This window comes from Drosophila montana, unplaced genomic scaffold, assembly GCF_035044405.1.
Source record: "Drosophila montana isolate Dmon_TW-CO22-7 unplaced genomic scaffold, ASM3504440v1 contig_3848_1, whole genome shotgun sequence".
Taxonomy (NCBI): domain Eukaryota; kingdom Metazoa; phylum Arthropoda; class Insecta; order Diptera; family Drosophilidae; genus Drosophila; species Drosophila montana.
In genome coordinates this window covers 4,132,544-4,143,826 of record NW_026998720.1, presented here as the reverse complement: position 1 = coordinate 4,143,826, position 11,283 = coordinate 4,132,544, and the positions used below count along the sequence as shown (strand labels likewise).

Here is an 11,283-nt window from a genome sequence, read left to right as displayed (position 1 = left end):
CACGGGGCATGGCAATGGGTGCTTTGGGCCTGGAGCGGACTGCGTTGTGCCAAGGTTCACAGCGGATGCCTCCGCCTCAGATTTCGGGAACATTTGCGTCCAAATGCTGCAGCACCTACGCAAATTAATGGCACAAAAAGGCCATTGCATATAACCAGGCGGCGGGCGGTTGGCAACGCTTCGGGTATCATTCGGCTTGCCGCGCGCTTCTGATTGGCTGCGCAACAGTCACAACTACACCCACACACGCATGCACCCACACGCGCACACACACGCACGCAGTCGTCCTGCTGTATAAAGCTGAGCCGTGTGCTGTTAACGGCCTCAAACGAATTTTGGCTTTCATTCGAGCGACATCAACACCAAACGCGCAGAAAAAGATTCAAAATATTAGTTACAACTTTTTAAGGTGCAGTGTGGCAGCATTGATTTGCAACTACCAGATCTGATTATAACTAACTAAAACAAGGTGTCAACTTTATGTTAACAACTTTAGCTTGGCTGAACCACAACCGTATACTCAACAAATAAGTTAAAAAAAAAAACAAATTGGTAAGTGATTTCCGTCCCTTGGCGGACTTTACAGATTTTCTTTTCTAATTTGCAATTTTAAGTCCAAATTTCAATTGCTTCTTCAGGCTGGCAAAATGATTGTTTGCTTAAGTTGCAGCCCACATTTCCCATAGAACCTCTGGCCCCCAACTCACGCACACACACACACACACACACACACACATAAACTCACGCACGCCCATTTTAATTGCCCCTTCGGTCATATTTTGTGGCCATGTTTATTTGTTCAATTTAATTGAATCAAATTAGATTAGTGGCCATTTGATGTGGCTGGCTTAGTTCAGCTTTGCTTTGATTGCGCGTTTCAGCCTTGTTATCATCATGTTGCGTTTAACTTTGCCATCCTGGTTGCTTTGATTAATTTTTTATAAGCCGCCAGGGGCTGCACTTGCTCTCGCAAAGTTGAAAGTTGTGAATGCCGCCCACATTTGCCTAACACAAAATTAAACTAGAAGGCAAACAACTCCTACGCACCAGCTGCATAAATCCTGGCATCCTGGCGAATACTTAAAAAATATAAGAAAATAAACACTATAATTCGCTGTAGTTGCGCTTTTCACCTTGCCTTGGGAAAGCAACTTGTTGCTAACCCCATCAGTGCACCTGATGCATGAAGCATAACTCAATTGATTCTTAAAATTTGCTTGTACATTTGCTTCTACACAAAAAAAAAATTGGTTCCTAATGTAAAAAGTAGTAAAATATTAATTTCCTTCTATACCAAGTGGCTCAAGTCAAGTGGGTACTAAAATAGTTAAATGGCAAAAATCTAGATCTTAAGAATAAAAATGAAATTTGGTCTACATAAGCTCAGCTCTCTTATCTTATCTCTTTGAAATACTCAGAAAACGATTTATATATTCTTGATTTACAATTTTGAGAATTTAAGCTTAGCAAACCAGATAAAGACAGAGCTTATAAAGTAATAAGTAGAAGGGGATATTTGTAAATTTGGGACACGCACTAGCTGGAGTGCAGGCACTTCTCGTTTATTTTGGCACAATTTCAAGCCATAGACCTATTTCAGTATACTTATATCCTAGTCGAGCTATTTCAACTAGACTTTTTCTTGTACACGTATTAAAATGCGAGACACATTCTCTGGCATAAATTAAATTGTAAACGATACAAGAACACAAAAACGGCTTCAAGAGCCTTTAAGCGTTTATTTGGTAATTGATAATAAGCTGCATTTTAAAATGAAAGCATTTTAAAGAAGCGAGTCCTCTCAGACCCAACTAGACGTGTTATCTGAGGGCAAATGAACAAAGAAGATACACTTCAAACCTCAGGCTAGTTATCTGGAGGAAGCATTGACTTATCCGGAAGGCACATAGTTAACTCGTGATACTTAACTGCATTCCATACAAATAATAATAATAATATTAATAATGGTTATGTAAGTATACGCTTTTTATTAGCAAATAAAATAACTCTTAAGGCTTCAAATTGGGTTTGGTAAAAATATTAAAATAAATCATTTTATTCCTATTTGCTCTGAATTGCCTTTATACATTTTTTATTTGTACCCATGTATACATGGTTATATGTATACTAAAAATTTACATATGCACACCCACGATTATTTTATTATTTGTAATTATTATTAAATATACATTTGAATTAGAGAACAAAATAATATAATATTATATAAAAAGTAATAAATCAGAATCATTATAAATATATAGCGGGTTAAAGTTAGAACAAGGAAGAGTAAGAAAAATAGAGAGGGTACAACTTGATAATATAAGACTTATCAGACGTTTATTATTGCCTGTAAGCCTTACTTGAACTCATGAGAATCGCATAGTAGGGCGCTAATAAATAATACATACATACAAAAAAATGTTATAAAATTACAAACTAGATTACCATATCTGAATAAATAGTGAGATTCTCAAAAAGATTGTATGCTTATTTTAAATTGCAGTAAGAGCAAAAGAGAGATAGAGAAATATATATATATTTTGAGAGTGAGGGAGAGAGACAGAAAGAGAAACGGAAATGGGTACAACGATACAGTACAATTAGATCGCCAGCACAACTCGATAATATAACACTTATCACCAAAGCATACAAATCTGTAAATCTTTATGAAGGAGATACAGATATATTTGGAGAAAGAAAAAAGCTATGGAAAGAGAGAAAGAGTATACAAAAGATACTCTTTATTGGATCGCCTGCACAACCTGATAATATAAAACTCATCAGCAAATTATAAGAATCTGTAAGTCTTACTTGATCTCATGAGAATCGCGTAGTAGGGCGCTATTAAAAAATATAAGCATACGAGAAAAAAAAATTACAGACTAAAATACCATAACTGAATAAAAACTGGGGTCACATCAAAATTGTATGCTTTTATTAAATTGCAGTTTAACTTAATTTACAATTAGTGTTAACTGTTCCAAAGTTGTTCGACAACTAAAAACTACAAGAGACTGCAGCAAATTTAAAACGCAAATGTTTTGAGCAGGCATTTAATTAGCTGACATTTGTTTTTCCACTTGCTGAAGTAAGGCACAAAATGTAGCTCCCCAATCAGCGCCCGGCTTGTCGCTCTTAATTCGACTATCAGCACGGCCTGAACTAAATGGAATGCGATCTGTACCGATCAACACCGATCAACACCGATCGGCCACCCGCCGGGCCAGTGAGCCGCAGCCGTAACGCATGCCGCAGGCACACTTTCAAAAACTGCGCGGGTATTATTAAGATGCCCATTATTCAAATATATACGCTCACATATAGTATATGTAGAGGTGATGTTTATATTTGCATTATCAGCTTGCTGCTGATTAGAAAAATTTCACACGGAATACATAAGGGTGCATGTACCTGAACTTTGCCTGGGCAGATGTTGATCGCGGATATTCGTTGCGATGCGGCCGGGATTGGGTAAGGGAATGGGCTGAAAAGCAACAGCACCTGCTGGAAAGTTTTTCGAAATTGATTTATGTGGGCCAGCAGCCAGAGAAACGGATATTAGTATATGTATTATGCATAAATGTTTATAGATATAGATTGGCAGCAGCAGCTCATTAAATCGTTATTAGCTGACACTCTGCGCTGGGAAAATTGATAAGCCGCGGGCGGCAGGCGTAGAGCCCCATTCCTGCTGCCCATTGAAGTTGACACATGGCGCCGCTGTCCGCGGGCAGATTGATAAACAAAGTAATAACAATAATATTATTGTTTTTTCAGCGTGTAGGTGGGCATTGTTGATTTTTATTACTACTTTGCAGTAGCAGCACGCACACACACCCACACACCCACACACACTCACACACACACACACACACACACACACGCAAAGACTGCACTTATCTGTGCTTATATTTAGTTCAGCTTGGGCCTGAAAATAAATCCCATCTGCGACAGAGCTTCAGAGTTGGCATATTTTTAGTCAAGTCTGAAGAGTCTGCAATTTGCAATGTCTGGAATCGCAACGCGTGACACGATTTCAATTGCGATTAACGCGTCGTGATTTGTGTCTTATCAACCAGCCCAGAGTCGAGAGTTTTATATGGATTATAAAGCGTTCTGTCTCTGGCGCTGATGAACAGTCGCACAGTCGTTCAGTCGCCGGGCAGCGCTTGAAAATGTGAAAACGTCGACTCGAATTCGTGGGCAGCTAGAAGGCAAAGTTTGGTGTTGCCGTCGTTGTGCTTAAATACAAAAATAATAATTTACAATAAAAAGAAACAAGTCAAATTCTATAGAAAATCCTGTAAAAAACCCAACTCTATCTGTGATTATATATATTTATATATATACATTTACAAAACGTACAAAGTTCCCCAGCAAGCAATATATACATACACACATACAAATATTTAGTATATATTTAATATAGCAATTAAATTGAATATTAATTATTGTGCTGCGCTGATAAACAAAGCAACTTGAAGTGTTATTTTTTTTTTTTTGTTATGTTTTATTTGACTTGTTAGCTGTATATAAGCCAATAAAAATATCAACTGATCAGTTAAAGCTGAGGTGAGTTTCTCATTGCCTATTGCGAACGTACTGCACCTGGACACGCGACCTGCTGCGTTTTAAAAGAACAATAGAATTCGCTTGGCACACATGTCGTATGATTGATGGCACATACCAGAAGACATTGGTAACGCTTTTCACATACATACATTTAATTCGTGAGAAATCCAAAATGAATTAGCTTTTGTCTATGCATAGTCCTTTGTAAAATAGTTGCAAGCAGCTTGCTTAAGAAATTCAAAGCACGTAATAAACGCACATTTGCTTAAGTTGTGCCACACACACGCGTACACACACGCACACTAATTGCCTGTATGTGGGTGAAACATAAATCAAAGTTCAAAAGTTTTGCGCCCAGGATTAACTACTTAAATGCATGTGACTTGAGGATTGGATGTGTGTGCCGTGCTTTTCTAATTAGTGTAGCATATCCGCAGGGGCAGCCAGCCCATTGTCAGCAACTCAACAACAGGTGGGCGCCACCACGCCCACTTACACACACACACACACACACACACATACACCTGTACAAGTATGCTAGCTATAATTGCCTGCCGTTTATTCTGTTCTCCTTGCAGTTAATATGAAATCCACAATTTCGCTGCTGCTGGTTGTCATCTGCACCGTCGTCCTGGCCGCCCAACAGAGCCAGGCCAAAAGTGAGTATTTGTTATGCATGCGGAGGCTATTCGAAATGTATTCAAACATTGACTTATATTGCTTGCCACATGCCACTTAAGTTGTTATTCCAATGCGCATTGAATTTAAGCGCAAAAAACAAACCTATAAATGCCTGACAAGCGGAAGTCACAAACACACACACACACACGTTACTGCTGGCAGCTTCAATTGTTACAGTTTACATTTAACGGAAAACAAACAGAAGCTTCGACCTCGCGTTGACATCGTTGTCGCCATTGACATTGCTCCTTTGTGGCTTTGTTTATGCAGCTGCTACCTCATCAAAAGGGGTCGAGTGAAGCGAGGGGAGGGGGCGTGCAATTGCCACACGCAGCACAACTTTATTATGCATAAAAGGTGGACTGCATATAATTGGCTGCACTTACTTTCTTATCATAATTTAGCCAGGAATCCAGAGGCAACTGATACAAAATGCACAACAAGAAAAACATCAAGTATTTGCAACTTAAAAGCCATTAAATAAAATTAAATTTATATCTTAGGATAAAGTCCACAAGTTAAAAAGTTTAATCTTATTTCAAGTACGATTTCAGAGTTCCAAAATCGGAAATATTAACCCATTGAAAATGGGTAAAAAGGATATAATGTAAACTGTATGTAAACAGGCAGAAGGAAGCATCTCCGACCCCATTAAGTATATATATTCTTGATCAGCATCAATAGCCGAGTCGTACTAGCCATGTCCGTCCGTCCGTCCGTCTGTCGATCCTGCTTCTTCTAGGATTTTGTTGTGCTTATTTGCAGTAAATCGTTATAAATCCAATATAATCAGAACAATTAAGTCAGACTCTTTCATTGCCAGCCTTCGATTCGGCAAGTGACATTCAAAATATGTTAACAAGAAGTTGTTAATGCTCCCGCAGCGACTGGCAGCGAGCACATTAAGCCCAAAACAAAGTTCAAATGACAAGAAAAAGCGCCAACTCCCTCGTGCAGCTCCCTTAATAAAGTGCTGTGTGCGAGCGGAAGCTCAAAAATAGCATCGAGTCAACAGTCAAAATAAACTCAGACAAGCAAAAAATAAAATACAAAAATAAATACAAATAAAACCATACTCCGAATAAAATATCACATACGCCTTGTCACGCAGGTCAAATGCTTATCAAAAGATGTCTCTCCAGAGCATTGGCAAGCGATTAAAGATTTCCAGTCCCACAGACCTGGGCACAGTTAATGTTTGTTCATCGAATTTTCACATAATGGTACAAACTTTGCCCCTCTCCTGGGTATTGCAGCCACGCATCGGGTTTAAACTTTTCGAGCCAGCCCTAGTCGCAGTTAATAAAGTGTTTCAGAGTGTGCGTATGTGTGCGAGTGTGTGTGCGTGTGTGTGTGTGTGCGTGTGTGTGTGCGTGCGTGTGTGTGTGTGCGTACGTGTGTGGAAGTTATATCGATTACAGTTTTTGCTTGAAGCAATCTCTTGCCAAAGTAGATGCTAGCTAATTCATTTTGCGATTTTGCATTTCGCATTTTACAGAAGGCTGTCAGGCCTATGGGCACGTCTGTTACGGCGGACATGGGAAGCGGTCCTTGAGTGCGGCGGGCACCAGGGCCGGCAGTGCTGCGTCTGCCAATGCCGTTGGCCTGGACCAGGAGTTTGTGCGTCCAAATGGTCTGCTGCCAATGCTGGCAGCAAATGAACAGGCGCCCGCTGTGCCCGAACCGGAGTTCGACGATTATCCGTCGCGTCAAGTGCTCTACAAGATAATGAAGTCGTGGGTGGGTTAATAAACACCTAAATTCATAGCATGACAAATATCTTAGTGCATATCATTTTCTCTCCTTACAGTTTAACCGCCCGCATCGACCAGTACCTCGCCTAGGTGAGCTGGATTACCCGCTTTCGAGTTCCGGCGAAAGTTTTAACCGCGAAGTTGCGCTGAACGCGCTCAACTAAGCTCAAAATCCAACTTGGCATTAACTTCAGCATCAATTGAACCAAATGAATCACTTTCCCAAACTGCAACAACAACTTACACAGCAACAACAACAACATTATCAACTACTTATTAATGTTAATTAAAATTGTTTCATAGGTGTCTACACATAGAGCAAGAAATTATTGCTAATTGCATAAACTGTGAAAGTTGAAAATTAACTGAAATTTTTAAGGGCTGGTAAAAATTTCGGTGTACAAAAAAAATGAACAAAAACGTTTTCAATAAAATACAAGAAAATGCTATGGCAAATGTTTTTTATTGCTTTTATTAACTTTTGTATGAAACAATCGAAAGACTATACACATACATATGTAGTTGGTAGTATTACTTATTACAAATTTTATTTCAAAATAACCAAAAACTTTAAATGGTCACAAGAGTTTTTATTGAATCTATGTTTACGAGTACGCGAGTTATTTAATAAAATGAAATTCAAAATTGAAAAATATTTAAATTGAGCGTTTAATTTATTTAAATTAGTTCTTGTCTGCAGAACTATTTTTGGGCATTTAAATTAAACTGTCATGTTCGACGACAAGGAGTCGATATCTCGATATTTTTATGTACAAATGTACACACTTCGATTGTTATCGATAGCTTCAACAGCTGTTTAATCTTCCCGAATGAAAAAAATTTTAGTTTAACACTCGCATTCAAACAAAAGTATTTTAGTACACATATTATAAATATCACGGCTTGTTGAGTGTTTGATACATTTTTTTAAGTTCTTGAAGTAAACTTATACATTTCTTTGACAACAAGTATTGTAGTTTTTAAACTAACCGACTAACAGTTTTGATAGCATTGCTCTGTTATGTTAACATTGATTTACAGTTTTGAATGTACTGCTTTCAGGGTTTGGAAATATTGGTCTTAACACACGTGCTCTGATGTTGCGGGTAAACATGAGAATCGCGAAAGATTATTAAAATATAAAAGAAAAAGACTTGAGTTTAATTAAAAATGACGCATCTGCGTGCAGAGGACAGCTCGGTAGCGGAGGAGAAAGAATCCCGAGGAGTTATTAGGGAGAGCAGCCAGATATTCCGACGGAATCGCGCGCTCGGCTATGTCAGCAACCAAGTGCCGGCCGTGACGCGCTATGTGCAACGCCGTCGAGACACGTTGCTGATTACATGCATCGGCCGCTCCTTTCAGGTGTACACGGCCAGCCATTTGCGTCTGCTGCACGTCAGCGGACTGCACCCCGACGATATAACTGCCTTGGCCACGGACAGACTGCACACGTACACGGCCAGCAACAAGTGTATCTATGCCTGGCGCGCGGGCAAGCACATACGGCACGTGTATCGGGGTCATGAGCGTGATGTGCATCTGTTGCTGCCCTTTGGTAGAAACCTGATTGCCGTGGATCGTAGCAATGTGCTCAAAGTGTGGAACATACCCACAGACGATGTCTATTTAGATGTGCCCTTCAAGGAGGACGAGTTCCTGATAACGGCTCTGGCTCATCCGCCCACTTACGTCAATAAAATTGTGCTGGGCTCACAGCAGGGCCAGCTGAAGATCATGAACATCAGTAAAAACAGCATTGTGTGCACGCTCAGTCGCCATCCCAATCGGGTGACTTGTATTGAACCGGCGCCAGCACTGGATGTGGTGGGCGTTGGACATGCTGATGGCACAATTATTGTTTTGAATCTGAAATTCGATACAGTGCTGATGGCCTTCAAGCAGGAGTGGGGCTTAGTCACCCAGCTGGCTTTTCGTACAGATGGTCCGCCCATATTGGTATCCGCCTGCAGCAACGGTTATATGGCCTTCTGGAACTTGGAGGAGCACAAATTGGCTGGTCAATTGCAGGCGCACGAGGAGCAGGTGACCACGGCTATATGCCTGCCCAGCGAACCGGTGGTCTTTACCACATCGCCGGACAATTCCATGAAGCTCTTCATATTCGACATGTCCGACGGTGGCGCACGGCAGTTGCGCATACGCGAGGGTCACACAAAGCCACCGCTTTGCATACGCTATCATGGCGGCACCGGCGTTTCCATATTGTCCGCCGGTGAGGATAGTACCCTACGTGTATTCTCTACCATCTCGGAGTCGCTGAACAAGAGCATGGGCAGAGCCACTTACAATCCCAAGGCGACCAAGAAGAAAAGTAATTTAATCAATCGGAATTCTCTCTGTTCCTAATTAACTGCTAATTCACTTACAATTCACAGATCGCTTTCAGTACGATAAGCACAGCATGCCGCCAATTCTGGAGTTCACCTCAGATGTGGCTCGCGAAAAGGAATGGGACAACATTGCCGCCATACATGCGGGCATTATACAGACGACCACCTGGACATTTCACAAGAGTCGTTTGGGCGAGCATCGCCTGGTGCCGAAACAATTTCAAAATAAAAATCGCGTCAATTTCCAAACCGAGACCACATGCATCATATCCACCAATTGCGGCAATTTTGTCATCATTGGCTACAGCAGCGGCGATGTGGAGCGGTTCAACATTCAGTCCGGTTTCCATCGCTTAAGCTATGGCGGATTCCATCCGGCGCATGAGGCAGCTGTACGTGGCTTGGCTTGCGACAACTTGAATCAGTATGTGGTTTCTGGCTGTTCCAAAGGCCTAGTCAAATTCTGGCCATTCAAGGGCAATTGTGAGTGTGTGCTGAAACTGAATTCTTGACCAACGAACTCAAGCCTTTGTTTATTCCGCAGCTCAAAAGCCGACTGCCATGCTGCGTTTGGCGGACGGCGTTGCTCTGATGCGGCATCATCGCGAAAGCTGCATGCTGGCCATTGGCCTGGAAACATTTAAGATCTATGTGGTAGACATGGATACGCGTGTAATTGTGCGCAAGTTTATTGGCCACACAGCAAAGCTCAACGATATGACCTTTAGTCCAGACAGTCGTTGGCTTATCACCGCCTCCATGGACTCTACTATCAAAGTGTGGGATATACCTTCGTCCTATATGATTGATCACTTTCGTGTGGAGCGTCCCTGTATCTCGCTGAGCATGTCGCCCAGTGGCGATTTTCTGGCCACGGCGCATGTCAACCTGCTGGGTATTTACCTGTGGGCAAATAAGACGCTGTTCAATCAGATTTCGCTGCGTTCCATTGATCCAAACGAGCCTGCACCATATGTGGGTCTGCCCACAAATATTTGCGATGCCATGGAACTGGAGGACGCCATGCAGGAGCTGGGCATTGATAATGATGAGGATAATGTGGAGCTAGGCGAGGAGATTGATGCCAAATACGAAACGCCCAAGCAGCTATCGCCTGAACTGATTACACTGTCAGGCCTGGCTGCCTCTCGCTGGCAGAATCTGCTCGACCTGGAGCTGATTAAGCAGCGAAACAAACCGAAGGCACCACCCAAAGGGCCCAAACAAGCGCCCTTCTTTCTGCCGACGGTGTCAGGCCTGGAGATGCGCTTTGATGTTAGCAACGCACCTGCAACCAACGATGGCTCCCGAGTGCTGCAGGCCTCCTCCTTCAATAATCTAACCGCCTTTGGCAAGCTGCTAGAGGCAACTGCCACAAGCAACGATTTTGATCCCGCCGTGCAGCACATCACTCAACTGGGTCCGTCAATGGTGGACTTTGAGATTAAATCGCTGCATCCCGACGCTGGCGGTACTATGCTCGCCATGCGGCAGTTCCTCAAGCTGATCGAGTTCATGTTTGGCACGCATCAAGACTTTGAACTGGCGCAATCCTATCTAAGCGTTTATCTGCGCTCCCACGGCCTCAGTCTAACTGAATCACCAGAGCTCGTCAAGCCCCTGCGGAGCGTCTCGCAGGTGCAACAGTTGGCCTGGGAGCGCATCGAGAGCAAACTGATCTACGGCACAGGCGTCGTCGCAGCACTGCGTAACTTTGCGCATTAGTTTGAACTATTATTATTGCTCTAATTACTTTTTACCATGTTTGTAAATAAATTGGTAACACATTTTAAAAACTAAACTATGGTGTATTAGATGAGAGTCACATAAGGTCATCAACAAATAGATCAGAATGCGGGATCATATATTTTCTAGATAATTCAAGTCAGCTGGTCCAATGACATACATTTTTGGACTTGTGC

General features: G+C 41.8%; 2 protein-coding genes across 3 annotated transcripts; both read left to right on the top strand.

Moving 5' to 3' along the window:
- Positions 1-357: 357 nt before the first annotated feature.
- On the top strand, positions 358-7,456 carry CCHa2 (CCHamide-2). 2 transcript variants are annotated; one of them, XM_064697140.1, is made up of 4 exons: positions 358-552; positions 5,151-5,231; positions 6,752-6,993; positions 7,064-7,456. In XM_064697140.1, exons 2-4 carry the CDS (start codon positions 5,156-5,158, stop codon positions 7,169-7,171), a joined length of 426 nt encoding a protein of 141 aa, XP_064553210.1. In that variant the 5' UTR covers positions 358-552; positions 5,151-5,155; the 3' UTR covers positions 7,172-7,456. The 2 variants fall into 2 exon arrangements, with proteins under 2 accessions (XP_064553210.1, XP_064553209.1); XM_064697139.1 differs by lacking the exon at positions 358-552 and adding an exon at positions 4,438-4,572.
- Positions 7,457-8,073: 617 nt separating this feature from the next.
- LOC135438713 (WD repeat-containing protein 36) lies at positions 8,074-11,162 on the top strand. The gene is made up of 3 exons (XM_064697128.1): positions 8,074-9,342; positions 9,407-9,844; positions 9,906-11,162. Exons 1-3 carry the CDS (start codon positions 8,178-8,180, stop codon positions 11,084-11,086), a joined length of 2,784 nt encoding a protein of 927 aa, XP_064553198.1. The 5' UTR covers positions 8,074-8,177; the 3' UTR covers positions 11,087-11,162.
- Positions 11,163-11,283: the final 121 nt, after the last annotated feature.

Bases quoted from the DNA above. Each gene is read 5' to 3' on its own strand.
- CCHa2 (XM_064697140.1), top strand. From the start codon at position 5,156: ATGAAATCCACAATTTCGCTGCTGCTGGTTGTCATCTGCACCGTCGTC. The intron at 5,232-6,751 runs GTGAGTATTTGT...CGCATTTTACAG, and splicing joins CCAACAGAGCCAGGCCAAAA to AAGGCTGTCAGGCCTATGGG. The intron at 6,994-7,063 runs GTGGGTTAATAA...CTCTCCTTACAG, and splicing joins ACAAGATAATGAAGTCGTGG to TTTAACCGCCCGCATCGACC.
- LOC135438713 (XM_064697128.1), top strand. From the start codon at position 8,178: ATGACGCATCTGCGTGCAGAGGACAGCTCGGTAGCGGAGGAGAAAGAA. The intron at 9,343-9,406 runs GTAATTTAATCA...TACAATTCACAG, and splicing joins CAAGGCGACCAAGAAGAAAA to ATCGCTTTCAGTACGATAAG. The intron at 9,845-9,905 runs GTGAGTGTGTGC...TTTATTCCGCAG, and splicing joins CTGGCCATTCAAGGGCAATT to CTCAAAAGCCGACTGCCATG.